At 46.8% G+C, this 26,417-nt stretch overlaps 1 protein-coding gene and 1 long non-coding RNA gene across 25 annotated transcripts in view; one reads left to right on the top strand and one right to left on the bottom strand.

Annotated features, from left to right (window-relative positions):
* Positions 1-13,537, bottom strand: part of LOC112646783 (uncharacterized) — a 63,519-nt gene extending 49,982 nt beyond the window's left edge. For 5 of the 24 annotated variants that reach the window (XR_007410924.1, XR_007410923.1, XR_003127881.3 and 2 more), the window contains exons 1-3: positions 13,339-13,531; positions 11,022-11,172; positions 6,052-6,118 (exon numbers count right to left, since the gene is read on the bottom strand). This is a non-coding gene — a long non-coding RNA (uncharacterized LOC112646783). Of the gene's footprint in view, positions 1-75; positions 94-5,472; positions 5,705-6,000; positions 6,119-8,122; positions 8,339-10,544; positions 10,645-10,844; positions 10,877-11,021; positions 11,173-13,338 lie in introns of those variants that run through there. The other 19 variants (XR_007410926.1, XR_004816039.2, XR_007410928.1 and 16 more) reach the window with 16 other exon arrangements.
* MTHFSD (methenyltetrahydrofolate synthetase domain containing) lies at positions 355-25,378 on the top strand. The gene is given in 9 exon segments (XM_025427044.3): positions 355-476; positions 3,742-3,845; positions 5,228-5,341; positions 8,403-8,516; positions 11,091-11,181; positions 14,090-14,202; positions 14,467-14,592; positions 23,851-23,953; positions 23,956-25,378. Coding segments are annotated over 9 exon segments (1,116 nt in total). The 5' UTR covers positions 355-460; the 3' UTR covers positions 24,291-25,378.
* Positions 25,379-26,417: the final 1,039 nt, after the last annotated feature.

Below are 26,417 nucleotides of genomic sequence, written 5' to 3' on the forward strand. Positions count from 1 at the left end.
CACTCAGGGGTGAGCACTTGGGTATCTGCCTCAGGGAAGAGGAACCGCATCCTGAAGGAGCAATCAAGGCTGGCTTCCCGGAGGAGGCGGCCTCTGGGGAAACAGAAGAGGAGATGGGGTACGTCGCAATGGTCAGTGGGCTCCAAGAGGCGAGGGGCTTCTTCACCTCGGTAGCCCCAGCACCCCACAAGCGCCCCTGGGAACAGGCTCGCAACACCGAACCGCTCCGTGAACAAATGACAGCCCAGGAACCAGGCCGGCCTCCCTCCCTCCGCGCCCCAAGCCCATCCCCGCGCTCCACCCGCGGAGACGCACGCGCATGCGCGCCCACCAGGCCTCCGCGGCGACGTCACCGCCCCCCTCGCGGTCAGCGCGCAGGCGCGAAGGGAGCACGCGAGCGGGTGACGTCACTCCGCGCCGGATTTGGCTTCCGGAGGCGTCGCTCGCTGACTGCGTAGTGATGGAGCTGCCGACCGGTGAGCAGCCGCGGGCGGGGACCCTCCGGGAGGGGCTGCCGGGGAGCGCGGGACAGCCAGCGGGCGGGCGAGGGGGGCCGCGGGGCGCCCTGGAGCGGAGTGGAGCTAACGCGGAGCGGAGGAACAAGGCCCCCTGCCGTGCCTGGCGGTGCCCCCGGTGAGGTCCGCGCTCCGCCAGCATCCCCACGGCGCGGCGGGGGCTCCGCGGCTCGCGGCGGGGGCGCGGCGGGGGCGCGGCGGGGGCGCGGCGGGCCTGGGAGCGGCTTAACGGAAACGCCGGGCCGCGTCAGGGCTTCCCAACGCCTGGCGGGCGCCGGGAACGCCGGCTTCGTGGCCCCTGGGCTTTGGCGATCGGTGCCGGGATCGCTTGGCCGAGGTAGCACCGGGGGCTCAGGCCCCGCGGCGCGGGACGAATACGCCTCTGCCCTTGCGAGCGTGCGGCGCGTGAGCAGCCCCGCACACAGACGCTGATCATTCCGATGCCTGCCGAGTGCCAGCCGACCCGGCGAGGGCCCGCACGTTGTGGAGGGAGGTAAACAGGCAGCTGCGGAACAGTTGAGGCACTGCACACAAATACGTGTCGCCTTCAGCTATACCTTCGATACGTGCCATGCTTTGTGCCTCTACAAAGCTCTGCCCTTTTACTCGCCCCTGCTCCTCCCAGTGAGCACATTGCGTTCTAAACGGGAGCCACTCGAATGTTTGTGATTAATTGACTCTCCAAGGGCGAGGGTCACAATTTCTTGCATATCTTGTGCCCCCCCCCCCCCAGTATCCTGCACAGTGTCGGGAATGTTGTAGCACCTGTGGGTTATTAGCGAAAGCGATCAAGGTGATACCCGTATGGTTCTAGCGACATAATTGTGTTTGAGAAAAGCAAGGTGCCCTGGGTTCCTAAAGGAGGCATCTATCTGCCTGGGACCCGGCCCTCAAAATACGTGCAGGGGGGATGTCGTGTGTCAGGCAGAGCTGGAGAGAGAGGAGGTACCAAGGACTGAAAGTCAGAGAGAGGTGGGCAGGTGTGTGGCAGCAGGGACAGCATGCTTGAGCCACATTGTGAATCCACGGGGAGGAGTACATGGAAGATGAAGCTGACGTGGGCATCAGGGTGTGGCAGGCCTGCGCTCCTTGTGACCCTGTGACGGAGGGATTCCCAGGCAGTGGAGCAGAGCAGGGAGTGTTTCCCGGAGGTGGTGCTGAAGCTGAGCCTTGAAGAATGAGGGTTTGTGGAAGGGACAGACTGCTGAGCAGACTTGCTAGCACACACCTTCAGTGCAAAGCTCCCAGCGGGAAAGAACAAGCCAGGCGCTGGAAACTGCCTGCATGGGCCTATTCAGGTTCCATCTTACAGATGGGTGTCCTCTAAGCACACCCAAATCTGCAGTTTTGATTTCTGGAGTGGTTTGGAAGCACACCTAGGGGCAGGAGGTACCAGTGGTGTTTGCTGTGGGTTCCAAGAGGCTCTGGGACTGGGCTGCATGCCACGCTGAGGAGATCTAGACCTACCCAGAGGGCAGAGGCAATGGAAGCCTTTAACTCTGGCCCTTATGCCTTAGAACGGCAGGCAGTGGTTTAAGTTGCGGTAAGATGAGCAGCAGGGATAGGTGGAGAACAGCAAACTGCTGGTTGGTAACAAGTTTGGAAACCGTCTGTTGCCCTTCAGAAGGGGACTGCCTGGGTAAACCTCGGCCTGTCCCCACAGTAGAATACCATGCAGCTTCACAAAAGGATGGAGGCATTCTTATATACCACGTGGGCTGATGTGCGAGATGTCTGGCAAGAACACTGATGTGCAGGGCAGTGTGTGCTGTGCAGTGGGCCACCTTAGGGAAAGGACACGACGGGAAGTGTCTTCTGTGTGGGCCAGAGGTACCTGGGGAAGAATTCATGAGGAAAAAAGGGTGCACCCATTGCCCTGGAGGAGGGAAGCTGGTGCCCAGCAGGCAGCAAGGAGAAAGGCTTGTCAGTTATAGTTCCCTTTGCATGTTTTCAGAGTCCGTTTATGAAAAATGAGCTTTTAGAACATTATTGTTGTCATGATTCAAAGCCAAGTCAGAAATGTCTGGTGAGAAGCCAGCTGCCAGTCCTACCCCGCCCCCACCTACCCAGGTGACTCCCAGCTGTCTCTGGCCCTGGGCCGCTCCCTTGGGTCACTTTTCAGTATCCTACACTCATTTAAGGGAGACTGAGGACCTGTGAAGTTATCCATGCCCCTCCTTCCTACCCAGGTGAAGGGAGGTACCCCATCCACACACAGTACATGTAGAGCTTCAGATCCAGCTGTATCGAACACTAAGTTCTCTGAAAAGAAGAGGTCGGCTTCCACTGCCATCTTTGAAAATGCACATTCCCTAAGCACTGTTTATGTGTATCCCTGCGGTGACTTTCAGATGGCACAGGGTAGGTGGCACTCCTCTTCACTGGTATTAGAGCAGGTTTGTGTTGAGAGTTTACCAGTGAATGAGATCGCCTCATGATTCGCAGTCCTGGCCATAGAACAGATTATTGTAGGTAAAGTGATTTGAAACAGACTTCTATACAAGTACAAGGATATAATTTTGGACCAACAAAAATGAAAATTCAGCAAATATTTTAAATATATATCTATATGAAGGTGCTGGTTTTATTTTTTTTCTACCTAATGGGAAACTTTTTTATAGTTCTCCACTTGAAGAGGAGCACATGGTTAATGCAAATTTTATTAAAACTGCTTCAGTCAGATAATTAAAAAATATTTGTTGCCAAAAACGGCACTTCCAAAGTTGGGTATAAGAATAAGAAATTGCTATACTAATAAAGCGCATCATAATTGGTAATCCAAAATAATAGGTGGTTTACAAAGCCCTTAGACCTAAGGCAAGCTTTCTGGGTGTACAGCCTGTGTGTGCTAATCATAGCTATGTCAAAACTAGTTAGACTGAGAATTGCAGTGCCTTAACTGACAGGATGTGCGTTTCCAGGTAAGGACCTGAGGAAAGGTTGGGTACATGGCTTGGGCTGTATTTTGTTCTGCCGCTGCTACGGCTCAGTAGAGCTATGTTAAAATACCTGGATTGCCTTTAATTTACTCAGTTTTTGGACTTTAGCAGTTTGTTGTGAGTTGATCACTAACCCTGATTTTTCGCTGTAGATGAGAAACCCTGGATTGGTCTGGCATGAAGGAGTCCTGAGGTGCAGCTGGAGCAGGCACCTGACAGCACCCAGCCTCACATGTGGTGGGACTCCTCTCTGCCACATTAACCAGTCCCACCCTTTGTTGCCGTAGGTGTTTCCAAACAGGACATTCGTCAACAGATTTGGGACTACATGGAATCACAAAATTTAGCTGATTTTCCCCGGCCTGTTCATCACAGGATTCCCAACTTCAAGGTACTGAGGCATTCCTGGAGCATACAAAAGGAAAACAGGATATTTCTAAATAAGAGAATTAGTAATAATGCAGCTATTGTCCTGCTTCATGGTGGATCCGGGTTGGGTGAATACTGAGTAGTGGTGCAGATTCCACGCCACTGGCCTGGGTGTCATTTATGTTTTGAAATGTCCCACATCTGTGTTCCTTAACCTTCACTCTCATGGCCTCTTACCTGTCCGTGCACAGTTAGTGGTTTGGTCATGTCTTTGGATGAGGAGTGCTACAGCTACTGTTGACCACTTGACATATTTGTCCTGGCTGGAAGCATGTTATTATTGTGGTGCCTTTTCTCAAAATTGGCTCCCTAAGAACAGCAGGGAGTGATGCCCTTTCAGAGGGGGTCCCGGCCAGCACCTTTTAAAAGAGGACAGCCTCATCGGTCCCGAGGGATGATTGATTCTAGGCCTCAGTTTCCCCACGTTCAGGATAGAAGATAAAGATATCTGTTTATGATACTATTCAAAGGAAACAAGTTTGCTTGAATGAGCAAACATAGCTAATAATTCTAGTGTGTGTTTTCCACAAGGAAAACAAAGTACTTTTTGAAAATATACTGATTGCTCTATTAGATCCAAAGGATGTGTAGCCCTGTTTACTTGCCATCAAAGGCTGAACTTTCTCTCCCCACCCCTGGCTTCTTAGAAGCAAGCTCCTGCCCTTCTCTGGTCCTCAGCTGAGCTGGCTCCAAGGCTATCTTGTACCCTTGAAAAACTCTTCCTTTTGTATGCTTTTTGTTGTTACTTTGTTTTGCTTTAGTGCTTGCTATCCCAGGGAGAGAAATGTACATGAAATATAGGAAAAAGAGAAAGATGCACAGAATCAGTAAAAAAAATGTTTAAAAAGGAACCATCTTGGAGAGGGATGGGAATTCCTGGTTAGTGGTAATACAGTCTTGATTTAGGCAGTTATTACACAAATTTGTTCATTTTGTGAAAATTATCAAACTATACACTCATGATTTCTACACCTTTTTGGAATATATGTTTTATTTTGGTTAAAAATAAATTGGGGCCAGCCTTCTCAGCAGCTTTTAACCCTGACTGCATTCCCAGACTTCTTTGGGTGACTCTTAGATCTTGTCTCAGAAGTAGTGTACCCCACTTGTCTGGGAGAGATGCTAAGCCCATCTGCTTACCCATGCAGTAGGTCCAGGGTCATGCTGTCCTGTCAGTAATGTGCAATTGCATTTGAAAACAGGGTGCTTCCTGTGCTGCTGAGCACTTCCCACGCTTGCAGGCGTTCAAAATGGCCAGAACCATTAAAGTCAATCCTGATGCTCCCCAGAAAAATGCTCGCTTCTTCGTCCTCGACGTAAGTTCAACTCTGTTTGTCTAACTAGGGCTCTTTTCTGGCTTGCCAAAACATCAGAGACCTAGAAGTTTTTACCAGAACGCAGGAAGTGAAAGTGGACCCCGATAAGCCGCTGGAAGGTGTTCGGCTGCTGATGTTGCAGGTAATCATATTTTCCTGAGCCAGAGCCCTGGCCATAATAAAATGCATTCTCCAAGTGGCTGGCAAATGTGTGCCACTCAGATATTTAGAAAGATGGTACTTCTGACTTTCTCCAATACAGAACATATCCTTGGAGGAGTTTTTTTTTTTTTTTTCCCCCCAGAAACAGTCCAGAAATCTTTCATTTGTTTGTCAAAAAACATGAATATTCCTGAATTCAAAGATAAAGGACGTTCAAGATGATGACCTCGAGGCATACTATGTGCTTCATCAGAAAGGAAAGGTTATATTTATTTCCTTCTGCTATTTTTATAATTCTTTGACACTTGGTAACTGTAAGAAATCTGATGACGTCTCCAAAAATCTATAAATCAGAACAGTGTTTCTTAATTTACGTATATAGGCCCTTGTTCAAGAAAAAAAATTTTCCCTAGGGTTGCTTTATTTTTTTTTTCCCTCGGGGTTGCTTTAAATTCATTAACTTAATTTAATAAGTATTAATAGAAAACTTGGTATAAATTTAAATGTTCATAGCTCTTGTGCAATTGTAAAACCAAAATAAACCTGTTAAGTTAAATATAGACAAAACAGAGCAATAACATCCAAATGCCAACACTGATTTAACATAACAGCTGCTGCTGTTTTGCTGAGACAACTTACTGTTGATAATGTGAATCCAGATCTTTGGAATTCGTCCTTAGGTGACCATACCTTGTGTGGTGACTCAGCTCTCCCACAGCTCCTGTGAGGCCTCAGTCATGCAGCACACCTTGCAGCCCTGCATGGAGAAGGGAATGCCAGAAAGTTATTTTATAGGGACCAAGGAGGGTATAGGGATCTTCCTGGTTCTTTCAAGGGTTACGTGTAGGGGACCATTTTGTTTGCTGTTTGCAGTTCAGCCCCAAGAGGAGCCTCCCATTTAGGCCTTCCTGGAAGCATTCTTTCTTGCCAGCTGTATTTTCCCATTCAGTAATTCACTTTAATGAACTAGAGGGAATAATAGCAAGAAGGGCCTGACGTGAGTGGTTGCCTTGTGTGAGGACAAAGCTCTATCTAAACACTGTATTGTATCACCTCATTTAATTCAGCCAGTAGGGGTGACCTCTATTCATATGACATGGAATAAGCTAGATATGGAGAGGTCAAGTGACTTGATGAAGTCCCCTATTTGGTAATAATGGAGCTGGAATTCTGATCTCCACTGTGATTCCAGAGCCAGCTCTCTGTGTGTATGAGGTTCTTACCTGTCTACCCATCAGAGCACAAAATCAAAGCCATGAGTGTGTTGGAGATTAGTCAAGACATCCTATAGGAGGAGTGCAGCCAGGCAGCAGGATGGAATAGCAGGGTCCTCACTGCCTCTTTGTTTATTCAGGGGAAAGAAAGCCAAACTTTGAGAATCTACTGTGTTCCAGACTCTGCTGGGCACAAGGATATAATAGTGAAAAAGACACATAGGTTCCCTGAACTTTAGGGCTACAGGCTCCTTGGTGTTTCTGGAAACTTTAGTGGTTTAAGAATCACCTAGCAAGCATGTAAACCTGCATGCTCCATAGCACCACCTAAGGGTAGGCAAGAATGGTGATGCACATGGCCACAGTCCATGCCTGGGGACTTGCCTGGCTCAACCTCAGACCTTCAGTTGGTTTCTAGAATCTGTTTTTAATAAACACCCTGATGGTGCCTTGAGAACCACTGGCCAGGCCAGCATTTGGCAACTCTGGATTTAGAACTATCCAGGGAGCTTTGAAAACTATGTGTTGCCAATATCAAGTCCTGAATCAGTTGCTCTGAGTGGATCTGCACTCCCACTCCCCAGGTGATTCTAAAGTACAAGTAGTTGAGAGCCCCTGAGCTAGGGAATAAGCAGTTTCCAGAAAAGAGGGAGCAACTAGCATAACGCACAGTACACCAGAATCTTCAGACTCCTAATGAACCCAAACCTCTTTCAGAAGGAAAAGAGCACATGGTCATGACTTGTGTTGGAAGTATTTTTTCTGTCATGGTTTTAAGTGAGCCAACCTGTGATTTTACAGATCTCCTGTTGGTCTCAGGCTGTCATCTCCTATACAAAAACTAAAATATACTCTTTTTACACTGAAGATTTTATAAATTTTATGATTGCCTCATGGCCTGCCCTGGCATACTCTGCAGAGATGCCTATGGCAGTGGTTCTGGAACTTTTCCTGGGCATCAGAATCAACTGGGAGGCTCGTGAAAGCAGATTGCCATGTCTGCCCTAAAGCTTCTGGTCGTTTCTCACAGGTGCCCAGAGCCTGCATCTGCTGGCTAGAGGCCCGCAACTTTGTGAATCCCTGCTCTGGGACTCGCAACAAGGTGTTCAGAAACTAAATAGAAGAAAAGGGGCTATGGGCTCAGGTCAATACCAATACCGATTATAATGAGTACTACTCTCTGAGATTGGACCCTGTTGAATAGCAGACTGGTTATGAAGGCTTGAGACCATGTAATGCAGGTTTCAAATGAAAGCATTGTAACTATGGGCAGCCCGGGTAGCTCAGTGGTTTAGTACCACCTTCAGTCCAGGGTGTGATCCTGGAGACCTGGGATCGGGTCCCACGTCAGGCTCCCTGCATGGGGCCTGCTTCTCCCTCTGCCTGTGTCTCTGCCTCTCTCTCTCTGTCTCTGTCTCTGTCGCTCATGAGTAAATAAATTCTTTAAAAAAAAAAAAAGAAAGAAAGAAAGCATTGTAACTACAGTGCATGATGCTGGGAAGGGAAGTCACAGGAAAGTCCTGGTTGGAATTCTTGTGAGAGCATACCTTTATTTGGGTTTGCATTGTCCTTTTGTATTGGTAGTGATTTTGAGTGCCAAGTAAACTAGAATTCAGGAGTTTGACGACACACTACCTCTTCATCCTAAGTGAGGTAGAGTAGTGGCCCTACATGAGATTGACCACTATGCATTATTTAGTTGAGTTTGCAAAGAAGTCCTTTCCTTGACACACGCAAAAGATGCCAGTAATAGTAACTTGTTCCTGAAATGTTAGAAACACAAGAAATTTCCTGTGTTTAATTTTGTAATTGATTTTCTTTTTGAAGAGCAAAAAAACATTGTTGGTCCCAACACCACGACTGAGAACAGGGTTATTCAATAAGATCACTCCACCTCCTGGGGCAACTAAAGACATCTTGAGAAAATGTGCCACCTCCCAGGTAAGTGCAGGAGGCAGCGTCATCCACAAGGAGATCGTTGTTCTCAGCTGAGACTTCTGGTGTGTTAGAATGCATAAAATATACCACAAAATTGTAATTAATTTTTCATAAAGCCAAATGAGTAGAGATGGGAAAGTATTCAGCAATCCTGTCAGTAAAGGCACTAAGTAGAAAAAACTTGGACACATTTATTCCATTTGAGTCACTCTGTTTTCTCCTTTGCACCAAGTTGGCGGATTGTAAATTCCCTATTAAAAACGAAGAGAAAAAAAAAAATGAAGAGAAAACAAGTTCTCTTGTGCTCTGGCACCTTCTGTTAACTTGTGTCATAGTCCGGTGGCCCATAGGGTTTTCTTAAGTGCCCTCAGAGCAATTGGAGACTTGGAGGAATTTCCAAAATACTTGGATTGGAAGCTACCTCACCAGTTCTGAATAATGGCTTTAGTAATTCAGTGGTATAGTTTTTTTTTTGAGTGTGTCACACAATGTAGTAAAACCAAAGTGTATAAATACTACATTGGGGTGCCCTGTAGTGGGATTTGTATTGTGTTTTGCAGATAAAGAAATAGAATTTGGTGACTTGTTTCAGAGTCCTAGAATAGATCCCCAGTCATTTGATTCCTAATCTATTGGGAATAAAAAATAGGGCTTCAAGATACTCCTTTTAAAAAAAAAATTGCCCCTTAAATTTAAAAGTAGAATTTAAAATTGAATGCTTGTTGTTACTTATTGATAACGTTATTCTAAAAATAGAATTTGATACAGCTTATGAAAGTATACATAACAAAGTAAGAATAAAATATGTGTAAAAAAAAAGTGCAAAGGGAAAAGTAGAAAAATAAGAGATAGTCTTGGTTCTGGTCAGTGTTCAGAAACGCAAAGTGTATGATCATCTGCAGTTGGCAAACATGGGCCACAGGTGTGAGCTCGCGTTTCCCAGAGCCAGCAGGGCCTATGATCAGCAATTCAGAAGTCGTAGGTTCGGGACTGTACCAGCAGTTCCCTTCCTGGGGTTGAGGTCTAGGTCAGATATATCTGAGGGTCCATCACAGGGCCTTGCCCCTGAAAGTGGCTGGGCCAGGGTAGAACCCGACCAGCTCTCTTGACTCAACTTCACTAGAGATTGAGCAGCAGAGTTCAGGCTCTGTTAACATATGACACACCAGAACCTGCAAAGGACATTCCCCCCGCCCCTGCCAACCTTTTTTTTTTTTTTTTAATAGCACAGGGTGAGAGGATCTTAGGCCACATCTATTTGCAGGTACAGGTCATGATACAGTAAGAGACTCAGATGTGGTCTTACTTTTTGGCAGCTAAGTCTCTGAATTTGTCCCTTACTGCCTCTGCTACTAGCACGTCCCAGCCACCTGTGAAATGTCGGTGCCTTTGTGTTTATTCTCTAACTTGAGAGTCTTCTAGTAACCATCTCTATGGGCACACAGGTTTGTCAGCTGAGTTTTTGTTGAATCAAATGGGACTTTGGAGAATTAGGGAGACTCCTGGTTGCACACACTCTGATCAACAGAGCAGGTAAAGCTGACCGAGGGAGCCAGGAGGAAGCGTGATGGACAGAGTTTCAACACAGGTGTCTGCTCACCAAGGCTGCCAGCTGGGGGTGTGAGATGCCAGCTTCCATGGCCATTGTGAGGTTAAGAAAAGCAGGCCTTCCCACCGTGGGGTCACTGCTGAGAGGCCCCAAAGCAACCCCCTGTACTGATCCCATAAGTGACTTATCATGTATTTGTAGATGAGGTACAGTACCACATACAGTGACCCTCCATTGCTAGACACTGGTCTGTGCAGGGTCTTAATTTGGCTCTAAGATTGACCCCGTAGCCCTTGTTATCTGAGACTCATAACCATATCAGCCTCCCAACTCTAATTATAAGCCTCCATTAACATAAACATATATAGTGTACTTGTGGGTTTTGGTTGAACAAGTTATGTTTCAGAAGTGAAGATGCTACACCTGAAGGTAATGGCCCCAGTATTTCATGTATAATCAGTTTGTCCCACACATTTACTGACCATGTCTTATGTGCTAAATGCACCACCTCCATGATCTCCTTCTATTCCAGCACCAGTCCGACAAGGCAGTGGTGGCACCTCTGCCTTAGAAGTGAAGAAACTAGAAAAAAAATGATAGATAGATAGATAGATAGATAGGTAAAAGAAGTGAAGAAACTGAAGGTCAGCTTCCTCCTCTTGAGGGCTAAGAGGGATCTGGACCCGGTTCTTTGTGACTCCTGAGCCTGTGTTCTAATCACTGTGCTCTTCAGCCTCATGGGAAGAAATGACGTGCTCAGTATTGTGAAATTAACATCTTACGCGTCTGCCGCCAGTTCCAAGTGGCATCTTTCCTGGGGAAGAAATTGTGGGAAATTATCCTAAGATGGTTTCTGAACCATGATTTTCCTAAAATGCCACTTCCACGATGCATGTTTGCTATAGGGCATAGTTTGCCTCATACAGGAGGTTAATTCAGACCTTTTGAGCGCTTCTTACCTCTGAACTGTGAGGTGGGGCAGCCACTCACTGCCCAGGAAGCATTCAGGCCCATGTCTGTGTTCACAGGGTGTGAGGAACTACAGTACTCCTGTGGGCTTGGATTCCAAGGTCCTTGTGGACTTAGTTGTGGTGGGGTCCGTTGCTGTCTCTGAAAAAGGTAAGATTAAAATCAGAAACTCTTGGATGTGACCTGCAGCTTGACATTCTGCTGTCTTTCCTGTTTCAGACATTGATGGTAAGTAATTTCAGTTTTCTGGACACATCTGTCCTCTGAAACCACTGCATCTCTTAATCATTTTGAAGAATTAACTCGGTTCCTCACACTCAGTACCTTCACAGTATTTTCATTTTTCTTAGCAGAAAAAATAAAGTGAGATCATCTCTCTTCAGGTGGTGAAAGATATTTCCTCAATTCTTAAGCTACCTGGAACTGGAGCTGGATTTATTTGTAGTATGTCAGTAAATAGTGGGTTTTGGAGAACCTCCAGTGAATGGAAAAACATTAGATGCTAACCTTGTTTCTGTTAGGAAGCAGCGGCCTCTGGGCAACAGGGTGTCCCGAGCCTTCCTGGAGAGGCCTGGTGCTGTGCCATTCAGGCAGGTGGTGGGGAGGGTGTCCCATGTTGCTGTCTGCTCTCTGCCCTCTGCCAAGCTGCCTGCAGGACTTGGGCCCCTGTGGTTCCCCTGGGGCCTCTTCCCCTTCTGCTGCTCTACCCTGGGCCTGGCTCAACACTCTTTGAAGACGATCTGGTTATACTGCTGATTATACTGCCACAGGCTCAGTGAGTTCCAGTGGGGAGGTCAGACTGTCACAGACTTGCACCTGCACAGCGTGGTTTGGGCCCCCTGCTGAGAAAGTGTTCTTTCTCCTCCTTCCCTTCCAAGAGGAAAAAAGAGACTGTTCTAAGAGGCCTGTCCTTAAAACTCTTCCTTTGGAAATTAATCAGCCAAAGCCAAGTTTTTCCTTTAAGAGAGGTTTCCAACAAATAGTTGGTGAGAGATGCTCTAAATCATTCATTCCAAACCCTGAGTGTCATGTTTTTAAATGTTGGCCTTTCGTATCTTCATCTGGAATTGACGATGTTTTCAAGCTCTTGCTCTGTGCTAGTATGTGAGACATTATAGAGCTTCTTTGCTTTCTCTGTATTTCCAGTTACAGTGCTTCATCTGTGTCATCAGGAATGGGTTCCCATGAACACATGTTTTTCTGGGTGCCAGGTGGGCCAAGTGTCAGGCTGGCACTGGGTGATCTCTGTCTTGGGCCCACGGTGAGCCAGAAGAGCAGACACAGCAGCTTAACAGTGTTATGTTGTGCTCAGTGCTACATACAGAAGTCAGCACTGACACTGGTTGGTATCAGAAGAGCCACCCTTGGGCCCTGAGCAGGGCAATGTCTCAGAAGTGACCTCAGGGCTGGTGTTTACATGCTGGGTGTTCTGGAGAGAAATGAAACAGAAGAGGACTTTGGGGCAGAAGCAGCAGTGTGTTCACATAGCATGGCCATCCAGGAGGTTGGCATTGGCTTTCCAGAGGCTGTAAGATCAGAGGACGGGATTGGGGTATACTTTTTTTGGCAATGGGAAATTAACAAAGAGGTCTTTTTAAAAAATCAGGAGTTTTCTTTCTTAGCTGGGGATGTATAAGGAAGAAAGCAGTGTTCTGTAAATGTCATCATTCAGGTAACCCCCGACTAACACAACAGCAGTCGCCGTGCACACATGTAGGAAACTGGAATAGCACAGGAAATACCGCCTGTGCTCTTCCCAGATGCCCACCGTCATCGGTTCCATATGCCTGTGAGTCCACACATGTCCTACATTCTATGTGCAGTTATGTTTGTCCTGGTTCTGTTTTTCCAGGAGGGGCAGCAGCACATACAATACTTTGTGCCCTGCTAGATGCTGTCTGGCTGGGTCTTTGCGCATCCATGAAGACTGGTGGGCACTTGAGGTGCCACCAGGGTTTGGTTTTGGCTTTTCTCTTAGAGATCACACTAAAATGAGTTGTGGTCTTGTAATAGAGTTTCTTTATGCCTTTGAGGGCCATCCATGGGATAACTTTAACAGAGGAATTGCTGAACAGAAGGGTGAACTTGAACTCCTGGTGCCTGTTGCCAAGTAGCCCACCAGAAAGGTTGCCTGCCTCCCATCTCTAACACCACACACCTCGCCTCTCTCCCTACTGCCTTGTAAATATCTAGAATCCTCAAACTTCCATGTTTACCAACCCAGTAGTGAACAGTGGTGGTTCATGTGCTGTCTGATTGGCCCTTAGTGATGAGGATAGGTGGTCATTGCTCATGCTTGCTGCTTACCTGCCTGTCTCTGTGGACTGTTCTGTGCTTTGCTGTTTCTCCAATGCACTTTCTCCTGTTTATTTGCTTGTATGGTTGGAGGTTGGTAATTGTAAAAGCATGATAGATGAGAATCTCAGAAGGACACATGGGCAGTGATGCTCTTGGTGAGAATGCTGATGCTAATGTTAAGCAGAAGTTAGAATTTCTGTAGCATCACAGGCTCCCTGATGACAGGAGCCAGAGGCATTGTGATGTTTCTTGTCTGGCTGCCTTCTCACCTGCGGTGTAACTCTGTGCCACTTCAGCTCAGCCTTCCAAGAGTCCCACCTAAGACTCTCCTCCACGGACTGCCAGGCTTTCAGAAGACAAAGTGATATCATTTTAAATCGTGTATCCCTGATTTTAATTTTATCTCCTCTCCAAGAGAAATCGATCAAACAGATTTTGGTTTTAGTAGCAGTTTGTGTTTAGTCTTTTTTAAAAACTACTCTTTCATTACTTTTAAATGTGAGTTCTTCTCATGTAAACACTGGTTCTGTTTCCTTTCATAACACGTTAAAAAAAAACTCAAGCTTCACATCACTGTGTGCTGACTCCTGTACGTGTGCAATGTCGGCATGCCCCTGAACCCCACTGTTGAGCCTGTGGGCTCACCGTGGAAGTTTCTAAGGAGGGGCCAGGGATATTAAGTTAAGTCCAAGTGCCTGCTTCCACCACAACCTAATGAAACATTTCCTCCTGAGATACTGACACTCTGCATGTCTCTTAGGCTGGAGAATTGGGAAGGGAGAAGGTTATGCTGATCTGGAATATGCCATGATGGTGTCGATGGGAGCAGTCAGCCAGGGGACGCCCGTGGTCACCATCGTCCACGACTGCCAGGTGCTGCCCATGAATGGGCCAAACAGAGCCACTGCTACACCCCTCTGAGAAATTGGGCAGGGAGGGAAGGAGACAGATGCATAGAGACAGACTGGTTTCTGCCTTCACTCCATGTCTATTGTGAGTGGTAGTGATCAGCTGGAACTGGATGTTTGGCAGTGAGGCCTTATCCCCATGGGTCTGGTGAGCACCATGCTGCTACTGTGCAGTGAGCACAGGAGCCACATTCCCTGTCAACTCCCTCACCCACTTCTGTTTGACCAGGTCATCGACATACCTGAAACGCTGCTTGAAGACCATGACCTAACAGTGGACTACATTCTCACTCCGACAAGAGTCATTGCCACAGGGTGTGAGCGCCCAAAGCCAGCAGGAATCTTGTGGTCCAAGGTGGGTCCTGTGGCCATCAGTGGCCTGTAGCTCAGAGGCATCTCCTCTTGTGTGGTATTCTTTGGCATGGCAGCTATCCCCAAGCTGGGCATGTCTATACCTTAGAATCACCCGTGAGCTTTTGAAAATTCAGCTCCTGCAGTACAATCTCCAGGCATCGGCCCAAGAATCTCCTTTGTAACAAACCTGTGGGATTCTGATAAGCAACCAGGTTCAAGATCTCCTACTGTAGGATACCAATTCTAAATGGCTGAAGGGACAGTTCACTTGAAGGGCCATCTCTGAGAGCTGTGCTCCACAATCCTGGCCACAACATCATATCCTACTGTCTCAGCTTTCCTGCTAGAAGTCCAGCTTGTCTTGCTTTGTGACCTGGGTCTCCCAAGCGGTACCCACAGCCTTTGTAAGCTAATGCCTTGATGACTTCTATCTGCAGAATAGTCAGTGGCACGCATTACATCAGTCTGCAGTAGTTCAATCCCACAAGCCAACCTATAGGTGATGATCCCATCTGCTGGCAAGATAATAATACTGAGGAAACAGGGTTTTGGATTGAGGCCATTGTTCCATATCTTCAATTCCTTAAACCTGAATCATCAGATTTGGAAAGCAGCCTTCTCTTGGGCATGGAAACCAATAACATCCACCTCCAAGGTTGACACCAACATGAAACACCACGGCTCAATGGGCCTTTCCCACAGATGCCACAGCCAGATGGTTTGGGGCCGCCTGGGGCCTGTGCTTGTAGGTTAGCTCCAGTAAGAACAGAGAGGAGGAGAATGCATGATGGGGCAGTAGGTGGATGGGTCTCTCTGAGTGCAGGCCCAGTGTCCTGGGGAAGGCAGTGGCATCCTTTGTGAATATTCAAATGTCCCTTGGTATCTTTCATAAGAATTCAGGATTATCCTGAAATTCGGGCCCACAGCTTCTCCTTAAGTGGAGGCTGCTACACAGGTCATAGGAGTGAGGTGGCATTTGCTCACAGCTGAGAGGATGGGTTTGGGGAGGTTGCACAAGGGGCTGGCCACTGTGAGGCTGCAGGTCCCCTGCAGGTCAGCACTTGATAGATGAGGGCCGACTGCAGCCCACCTTAGGAAGATTCCAGGTGGCCTCTCCAGGAAGAGAGAAAGCTTTGGGGAATAGCCACAGCTACATTCCGCTGATTTTAACAAGAAAAATACAAAAATAGCAACAGATGATGTTACTGGTCATGTTAGGTGAAGAGACTCCCTGTGTGTGAAAGGAAACCACGTCCAGCAGAGGTGCCAGCAACACAGACGGCCATGCTGTGTATGTGTGCAGTCAGCACCTGCACTGTTTGTTGACATCCCAACTGTTTCACCCTCTTCCTGAAACATCTCATTGCTAGAGAGGCCTGGGCAAGAATCACAAAGTTTTAGAAGGCCATTTCTCTTCTTGGGGCCCTGTGTTCTCAGTTCTTTTACCCCTGGGCCTCCCTTTGCATGCGTCATGTGAAAGCAATGATACTGTCCAGCCCCTGGGGCTTTTCTTCTGGCTTTGCTGTGTATGCATTTGGAGTGAATTTTCATCAACATTGGGAAAACCATCCCTGAATTCCATTGAATATTTGGGGATGAGTGGGGGAAGTTCAATGCTAGGGTATGATATTATTTCACATGAACTCTTTGATACACATTGGCATATCCTTCTCTGATTTTCTGCCCATAGACTCGTTACTATGTAGGTATTAGGATCCCAGAATTTGCATCGTGTGTATTTTGTTGGAATATCCAGAATCCAGTTTCTTCTAAGCACTGTAGATCTCTCAGGTGAAGGTTATGAAATACATACAAAATGTGATACTTTTTTAACTCATTCTTACTAACCAAAGATTGTGTACCATTTGACTCCTTGGGCTTTGTCCCACCTTCTCAGAGATGCATGTGGTGCCCCCACCCAGGCACTGGGGTCTTGCAGGCTCCGCTGTAGTTACTTCGGACAGCGGGCCTCCTCAGCCCACCTCCTGCTTTTTTCTGCCTGTGCCTTGTGGTTTTAAAGACAAGAGAGCAGACGGGGCAGTGGTTTAGGGTGAGCTTAGAAGCTGCAGCAGCATGTGTCAGTCATTGTATCTATGACCTTGGTGCACCCTCTGCAAGCCCCGTATTTGTTTATCTGTAGAGTGTTGTCTGTGCTGACCTCACAGGCAGTACACACAAAGTGCCTGCTGAACTCGGCCATTGTCACTGTTGGGGCTGTCACAGGTGTGAAACAGGACACTCACTGCGGGCAGACTCCTTAGCTATCCTTTGAGTGGTTTACTGAGCCAGGACTCTTGCCCATGTCTCTCCATGGCAGTGTGTTGTCACCTCGTGCCCTCTACTGCCTCAGTGAAGAGGAAAGAAACATTGCTTCTGAAAGGTGTGTCTGCTCTGTTCATTGGGGTCCTCCTTTCCCTCAGGGCAGCCTCTCACCTGGTGACCTGTAGAACTTAGCGTGACTTACCCATGTCTGAACCCCAAGGTACCATGACTACCCCATTTCATGTACAGGCTGCCACCCCTGAGAACCTAGGACTCCCTGAGCCCTTTCCCCCACCAACCAACCCGGTCCAGCAGGTCTACTCTACCCCAGGAGCTCTCCCTTGCTGGTGCATGGTATGAGACCTGGCTGCTGAGGTCTGTCCTAAACCTCCAGGCACCACTTCCAGCTTAGGTGGTCATTTAATCTCTGAGACAGTAGTCCAGATGTCCCTGCCTCAGGATGGCTATGTGTAAGGTGATCTGCAGTGGCTCAGGAACCGTTTGCCTGCATGCCTTGGCTCTGGCAGGAGTACACTGACGGTGGCCTGAGTCCCCAGCAACTAGCATCCAGGAGTTCTCGCTCAGCCCGGTCAGTTTCCAAGGCAGTGAGGTGTTGGGTGAGTCACGACAGCAGTGAATCATCCTTGCTCAGGAGCCTGGCTGCCTTCCTAGATCCAGGTGAGCATCTGGAAAGCAGCAGTAGAATGGGGCCCTCTGCTTGGGGGAGACCCTGGGCAGTCCCTAACAATTCTGCTCCCCTCACACAGCCTTCCTGGGCTCGACCTCTCAACAACCAAGCTCATACCTCTTTTATTACTTTCTGTGAGCTAGAATGAGGCAGAGGAAAGGTGAAATACTTTAAGAATACCGTAGGGCAGCCCAGGTGGCTCAGCAGTTTAGCGCCGCCTTCAGGCCAGGGTGTGATCCTGGAGACCCGGAATCGAGTCCCACGTCAAGCTCCCTGCATGGAGCCTGCTTCTCCCTCTGCCTGTGTCTGTCTCTGTCTCTCTCTGTTTGTCTTTCATGAATAAATAAAATCTTAAAAAAAAAAAAGAATACCCTAGAGAGAAGGCCAGGCAGCAGAGTGTGGCTGCAGCTCCACAGAGACCCAGGGTACCCACGAGACTGCTTGCCTCCGAAGCCCCTGATCAAAGGACTGCTTCCATACCCCTTTGCTCCCTACAGTAACTGTGGGAAAGGTATCATCACTGCTTACAAAGGAGAGCAGCGTAACACCACTGACCAAAATCTGGATGTCTTCCTTTCTCAATCATTTTCTCCTTAGTTGAGGAAATGGGAATCTGCCAGGGTCATTCTTGTATATAAACTCAGAGAAACAACTTTGTAGCATCCACAGCTACAAAGGGAGGATCATTCCCAGATGGTCACCAGGCCCTGTTGATTTACTTGTTGAGAAGGACAGATGCCTTGAGAAAAAGGGTTTGGGGGAAAGGACCTCTTTTGTGAGGAACAGCCATTCTGGGACATCAGTACTTGCCTTCCAATCCCCCATCAACATTTTTGTCGAAATTACAGCCAAATGTGAGCTGACAGCTACCACAACTGGGTCAACAAGTTAGAAGGATGATACTTCTATTTTAAAAAATTTGCTGTATTTGATCTAATAGTTGAACTTCTAGGAATCTGTCCTAAAGAAATATTTATAAATTCAGATAGAAGTGCATGTGTATTCAGTATAATGCAGTGCCTTAAAGTGGGTCAGGGAGCCAAATACCAACCCTGTAATCTAAGTGCATACAGCCTTTTTAAAGAGTATTTAATGGCATGAGAAAATGCTTGTGGTATAATAAATATTAAGTAGAAGAAGTAGAATATAAATCTATATGTGTTTAGTATAGCATTTTATATTCTCATTATGCTAAAACACATGTAGAAAAAAGATGGAAAGGCAGCTGGGTGGCTTAGTTGGTTAAATGTTAACTCTTAGTTTCGGCTCAGGTCATGACTACAAGGTCGTGAGATTGAGCCTGGTGTTGGGCTTTGTACTGGCTGGTGGAGCCTGCTTGATATTCTCTCTCTTTCCCTCTCCACCCCCCTCAAAAGAAGAAGTGTATCTGAATATTAATAGTAATCTCTGCAAGCTGAGATTTCAGATTTCTTTTGTTTTTTAAATTTCCTACCGCAACTACACCCTTTTATAGTCAACACTGTTCAGTAGAGAAAACAGGACATTTGAAACCATTTTCCAAGGGCAACCTTCTGCCCCATGCATGTTTGGCTCCAGTTCCAAAAGAGCCTCCATTCTCTGCACACTCCCAGATGGTAAAAATTAGAACCCAAGATGTAAGATAGTTAAATATGTGCTATTTCTTAGAAGTCATGTGCTTGTGCAAGGCAGTAACATGGTACTATCCAAGCTGTTTGTACAAAGCATATACCTGTGTGTGAGGTGGGCTGTATGGGCCACTCTTCCCCATGTGGCTAACACTTGGGTGTGAACTGAGCCTAGAGCTGCCAGACATGTACTCGTCCAACACGCAGCTCTGAACTGGCCTAGTGGGAGGGGACCTCACTGCTCTTGTGCTGTCCCCTTCCCCCTGGAGAGCATAGGACAGGCAGGAACTGTGGTTTGCAGATGGAAACTGGCATGTTGTGGCACAGGTTTTGAGGTGATTATATATACACCAGAAAATAAACAGTTTTTTTACTCAATAATTTTTAGTGGCCTCCATGGCCACTCCCAGATAGAACCACCTCCTTGATCATGGACATGATGAATGATGGAGGAATCATTCCATCATTCCACATGATGGAATGATGGTATGGTCATTGCCCTGCTGGTCCTTCAGTACCCACAGTAAAAGCATAAGGAGTAATGCTGTGGGCTCTTTATGATTGGTAAGTGACGTCTTTCATCAACTATGTGCAAAAAGATGTCTTAAATGAGCCCTATTATCATTAAGAAACACTGTAATTAGAAAGCAAACAAATGCTGGAAGGCATGAATGCCATCTGGAAGACAGTACAGTCACTGGCTCTCTTATATTCTTGCATGCTTACTGTATAGGATGATTTCGTCTTGATCATTTGAAAGTATTGTATCTAAAAGTATTTTTGGTCAATGAATGATAAGTTAGTCTCTTGCAAGACAACTGATAATTTTTGTGGAAGTTGTATTTCACATTTTAGAAATACTTAACAATGTTCCTCTTTCTTTGCCAGCAGCTGCTCAAACATGTCCTGGCATTTTAGAATGAGAGAGATTCTAAAGATCATCCTTCCCAGTCTTGTGGTCAAGTAAAGTGAGAGCCAGGAAAAGCAACAGGTCCAAAATTGTGAAGTCAATGGGGTAGTGAGGCAAGATTAGAACCAGAGTCTCTTTTTGGGTTGGCCACTGGTACCTTGAGAGTTAGATTTCTGATCTGTATTTCTAGGGGATAGTATTATTTAATCTTTAAAGAGAATATGTATGTATAAATGACATCTGTAAACATCAAAGAGTGGTTATAGCATATAAAACAATCAAATTTGCTCTATGCTATTTAATGGAATGATTATAGAAAAGCAGACATATTTTTTTATTTTTGATTAATGGACAAAATCTTTCATTTCATATGGCACACTTACAGAATGTAACAAATGTTCCTAATTACCAGCCAGGAAAACAGCATAGCCCTCCTGTGGATAGCCTGAGCGTGAAGCCAGCCTGTCTATTTGGTGCACAGTAGCCTCTGCGTCAGCTGTGGGACAACTATCAGCCCAAGCCACTCTGCAAAGCACACAGAAATGGCCAACAGCTGGGAAAGTGGCAAAAGCCACCTCGTGAACAGGGAGATTTTTCCATTTAGAACTTGCGGGCGCGGAAGCATGAGCTGACAGTAAGCTTTGTCATTCCTTACCCAAAAAACATCCTGCCTTTGAGATGAGCAATTTTACATAAAAGTGACGCATTTGGTATTTCCATTTCTAAAGATTGTGTGTGTGTGTATGAGAGAGAGAGAGAGAGTGTGTGTGTGTGTGTGTGACAGTGCTATAGACTTAGTTCATAATCTGTGCAGTTAAAATCTATTTGTTATTCAACTGATTATAGTTTGTCCATGTGCCAGCTTGGGATAAAGTAATTTCCTGTGATGTGCAGAGAAGGATGTAATTTTGCTTCACACGACATGTTTTAAATGGATTTCTGTTGCATGAGTGTAGAGCCTTGCCCTGTGGGCTGGGTTTCCTGAGAACACTTGCTTTGGCCTGAGGAAACCCTGTGGTTCCACCAGGCAGAAGCACATGGGAGTTTTACTATTTGAGGTGTTCACCCAGCCAAGATAGGTCCAAGTGCTGGGGGAAAGCGCAATGTGTAAGAAGGCTTTTGGCCTTGTTGCTCCTGTCTCCTGGTGTCACAGCAGAATGACGTTCAATTTTTCCGTAAGAGTATGTAGTCATATGTTCTGATTGTAATTGCAATTTTAAATTTGATCATCCTTTCTAAATACTAGATCTAGTATCTTAAGACATCCTTAAGAATCTAATTATGACCATTTTAGGGGCACCTGGGTGGCTCAGTTGGTTAAGTGTCTGACTCTTGGTCTCAGCTCAGTCTTGATCTCTGGGTTGTGAGTTCGAGTCCCATGGACCCTACTTAAAACAAGAATCTAATTATGACTAGTGTATATCTGTTTTGAAATACTCTGAAAGGTATTTACGTATTTCAAAAGTTGAAAGTTGTTACGTATTTCAGCGTTGTTGAAATCAAATGTATTTCAGCATTGTTACTAGTTGAGCTATTGACTTTCATTTTTTGTTCTTTTTTGTTTTTGTTTTTTTTAAAGATTCTATTTGAGAGACAGCGAGAGCTAGCATAAGTTAAGAGGGGCAGAGGGAGAAGCAGGCTTTCTGCTTTCTGAAAGGACACAAGAATCTGAACTCTTTAAGAAGGTAGAATGAGGGCGTGGGAAGGAGTTGGTTTGGTTGGACTTAGATCATCTTCAGAATTCTTTGGTAATAGAGCCTCTTAGGTACTGGCCCGTGAGCTTAGTCATCTTTCAATAAATCAGTTCAAAAGAATTACAGAGAGTCAAGTATAAGAATACTTCCTTTGGGTTAGAAAAAAGTAGTTACATCTCCTACATACCTCCATGGCATGGACATGGTTTTTGTTTGCGTCTCAGTAATGGGAAACGCTAGAAGGAGCAGGTCTTTCTTTGAGCAGTCTCTCTATGGCAGCCAGGCATCTTCGTGCTACTCTGAAGACCCCAAGTGGACAAGTGCCACCTGCAGAGGCTTTTGATAGGACCGAGCCTCGGAGCAGCCACCCATTTGCAGAGGGTTCTGACCCAGTGGAAGGGCTGTTCCAAGGTGGAGGGGATTGCCAACATAGTGCTGGAAGAGAGAACCCGATAGTAAATTAGGATCAGGAGCCTTGAAGTATATGAGAAGGTACTCCACTGTTGTTAGGTGTTTGAATTTCTTTGAATCTTCCTGTAAATCATTGGTCCTTAACCTCTTGTAGTTTGGAGATACATGAATAGAGTTTAGGAAATTGCACACAGAATTGCTGGGGACTTGTTCTTCGGAAGGAACCCCAGCTTCTCTCAAAGGTCTCTGACACCCTGCCAAGGATAAGAACCATTACTCTAGTTACATATGATTCTGAATATAACCAGAACATTGTTACTAGTTGATCTATTGACATTTATTTTTTGTTCTTTTTTGTTTTTGTTTTTAAAGATTCTATTTATTTGAGAGACAGCGAGAGCTAGCATGAGTTGAGGAGAGGGGCAGAGGGAAAAGCAGGCTTTCCACTGAGCAGGGAGTAGATGTAGGGCTCTATCCCAGGACTCTGAGATCATGACCTGAGCTGAAGGCAGAAGCTTCACCGACTGAGCCACCCAAGCACCCCTGAGCTATTTGTTTTTGAAGTAAAGTTTTATCTGTCTAACTCATGTACTGATCTGTGTTCTGATGTACCTGTGTTTGTGGGAAGTCCCATGTTTGAACCATCACCTGCCTCTTGGTAATGGGTTGTTTATGGGCTTTGTGCCCTAGAGCAGGACAGAGAGCATCTCTGAAGGATAAGATTGCTGAGAAGGACTAACATAGTGTGTTTCTGTGTCTTTTCTGCCATGTGACTCCTCAAGTGACAGAAGACCTGGCCCCCATTCTCCAGGCTTGCCTAACCCGTGGGGCCATCCCCCTTGTGGCTGCCGCACTGGGCTGGGACCATCAGCGTCCATGCTGCAAGCTAGATCAAGGCAGCCCCTCTGCATGCAGGCCCCACCTGTCGATCCCAGTTCTCAAGGACGGGAAACCACCTCACATATTGGGGTTCTTCCAACCACCTCCTTTGTTTCAGGTTCCCAAAAAGCCAAACGTGTCCTTCGTATAGGAATTCTATTCACTGAGACTTCATGTTTTGTGTGGTGTTATCTTGTAGCTTGATAACCTGTCGCTAGAAAGCGTTTTCAAAAGTAGCATCCTAGTTCACATTTGCCTTGTTTCTGCATCTTCGATGACAGTTTGAAAGGTTTGGTTCCTGAGACATGCTCCTCCAGTGGAGGAGTGGGGGGGAGGAGGCCCAAGTCAATTCCACCCAAAGGCATAAGTTGGGAGGAGGGCCAGGCATGGAGGCAGACAGCCGCATAATTTTGGAGGCCACCACCAGAGTTGCCTCTTATGACCATGCAACCCTCTTTCCAATAACCTTACCTACTGTCCCTTCTGCATAGGAAGGCTTTGGTTTTCTGCTTCCTGGGCCTTAGGAGGATAGAGAAAACCATTCCTTTCCTGCCATCTACCATGGCACATGAGGCATAGTCCAGAGTGGACAATCCAAAGTGGCTGGGGTTCCCAGATTTCACTTCAGGTAGGCCAGTGTAGGGACGGAGGTCCTTCTTCCCAAAGGGCCAGTTTGGAACACTGGTGCAGTGTGGCGGAGACTGCTTACATGAGGAATGTGGCAGAGGCCCTTTGCGCCTCTGATTTCTCCTCCCTCCTGACCAAGTTTGGACACTGAAGAATAACTGAAACTGCTTTGCTTTTTCAGATCAGTTGTGAGATGATGAGGAAAATCCCAATACTCAGAAGCCTTCGTGACCGAGAGAGGCGGGCTGGGAAAGATGTCACCCTTCAGGATGAGCCCCAGCACCTTCTTGGAACCAGCAGCCAGTACCGCTGAGTGCTGTCAGAAGACCTCCAAACCCACACCAGCCAGAATCCTGTTCCGTGCAGGGGGAGGAGGATAGGCCTTCTAACACTGTTTACATTGGGAACCTTCCCTGGGATGCCCAAGTGAGTGAGCTGAAGAGAGCCCTCAGAGAACTGGTTCCAGTCCCCCAGAGGCTCACATGGCAGGGGCCACAGCTCAGGGCCTTCCTCCTCCATCAGGTGCCCATCTCAGCCCAGCAGGTTCTCCCCTGCTTGCAGGGCTTGCACCTGGGTGGTGCCACCTTGAGGATGGCAGACAGCAGAGGGCCAGTGACCTGACAGGCAGCCACACAGAGGAGCCACACCCTGACCGTCATTCTGCTGTCTCTGACCTGTGACTATGTACTGCTCTGGTCCCTGTGGAACTTAAGGGACCTTACAGCAACTTGGCAGAGTGTTGCTGTGTGAGCTCCTTTGGTCCCAGTCCCTGCCAGGATGTCCCAGCCTTCTCTTCTGCCTGGGACCTGCTGATGAGTAGGAAAGTAGCCAGTAGTGTACCTCCAGAATGTCCAGGCCCTGCTCTGTCTGGGCCCTTCAGCCTGCTTGCTGGGTGTTAGAGCCATTCTGGTTTCTGTGTGGTGGTAGTTCAGGGGCTGCAGGGGACCGAATGGGCAATGAACAAGTGAGTAAATGGTGACAGTGGTTAGGAGTGCCTGTGCTCTGGATTTGGAGGGGGTATTAAAGTAGAGCGCCCTGCTGTTCTTGGATCCTTGTCCTGGTATGACTGCAGGGGGAGAGCTGTAATCAAATCACAGAAGCCAAGAAGTATGGTCCCCTGAGTGCAAACTGCTTGTCACAGCTCAATGCTAGTGTCATTTCTATGCCCTCCTTGCCTTCCCATCCTTCCCCCATCTCTGGGTGAATACCCTGTGCTCTGCACTACCTTGGAGGTACTGGTCATGGAGAAAGCTATCCCAATTTACATCACAGACAGTGACAGAGACACTCACACTGATTTGCCTAATGCCTGATGTTTCTTGGGGTTTTTTCCCTCTGGTTCTTTGTTCCTAAAAAACAAAACTGGATTTTGGCTAAACTATTTTTTTCTAATCCGAAGTGCTTTTGCAGTTGATCCTGGGCAGAAAGTCAAAGTAAGCATTTGAGTTAGAGATTCTATTTTTTTTTAATGTATATGTGTTTGAAATTTTAATTTTTTCATCAGAGGGTCTTACTGAAGGGTATACCTTGCATATGGTTTCAAGAAAACTTTGAGGCACTGTCACCCTTTGTAAAAGCGTTTTCTCTTTGGCTTTACAATGAAAATACCGTAGAGGTGTCAGAAAGTAAGTCTGCCCTTAGGTTGCTCATTAAGCGTAGGCTCCTTTCCCTAGACATCGTGAATAAAATGAAGAGCAGAAATATCTGAAGACATGTCAGCACCTTTCCTTCGGGCTTCTGGGCCCCCTTTTCTCTACTAGAATCATCTGTCCTGTCCATGTGGCTGGTTTTGTTTTGTCACTGGTGCTCAGCTCAGACATCAGAGTCGGAATCTCTTCATCTAACTCCTCACATTTTTTGGATTTGGGGGGGCGGGGGTTGCCTTCTTTTTTTCTTTTTTTCATAATTTTTTCCTGTATTTCACATGTTTTTGTTCAGTCCTTGTTGGCTTTTTTTTTCATTGATCTTACACCATTAGAGTAATACTCCGGGAGATCAGGAAATGAGTCTGTTGGTATCTTGTTCATTCTGCACTGCACCCCAGCTGCGAGGGCACCTGGTAAATACACAGCAACCCATGAAAAATTGGCACCGAGGATGGATGCATCAGAGCCAAGAGAGGGAGGAACACTCCTGATCACAGCAATGGGAGTGTGTCCCACCAAACCCAGCCTGCCTGGGTCTGTTAAGTCATCCTTCCCAGTTAGGCCAGCTTACTTGGCTTTGCAGTCCATTGCAGCCAGAAAATTCTAGATGTGTTGATACACAAATTATATGAATGAGTTCATTGTTTTTATATTTGTGGGAAATAGTTTAGTATAAGCAAAATCCAAGACCCAAGTGCCTGAAATGTAGGTATCCCAAACGTACCAGCCTGCACGCCTTTTCTCCTCCTCCTGTCGTGGACAACCTGGGAGTGACAGTCTCTCAGGGCCTCTAGGATGAGCACTCAGAGTATAAGGCACTTGCTCCGTGATCTGGCAGTTTGTTCCCAAGACTTGAGTGAGTGTCAGTAATGGTGGTGATGGCCCTGGAGCCACTTCCCAGGTGACAGTGTCATAAGTGTTGAGACCAGTGGAAGTGGGCAAGGAAGGCAACAGTGCTGAGCTTGCTGGAGAGCATGTTTCTGAAGGGGTTCTGTTGGGCACACCCTCTACAAAGACCCCCAAAAAAGCAGCCATTTCTGCTTCAGAGGAGGCTGTGTGGTCTTACCCTGGCATACGAGCTTCTCCCAGGACAGAGGAAGGC

Source organism: Canis lupus, chromosome 5, assembly GCF_003254725.2.
Source record: "Canis lupus dingo isolate Sandy chromosome 5, ASM325472v2, whole genome shotgun sequence".
Classification (NCBI taxonomy): domain Eukaryota; kingdom Metazoa; phylum Chordata; class Mammalia; order Carnivora; family Canidae; genus Canis; species Canis lupus.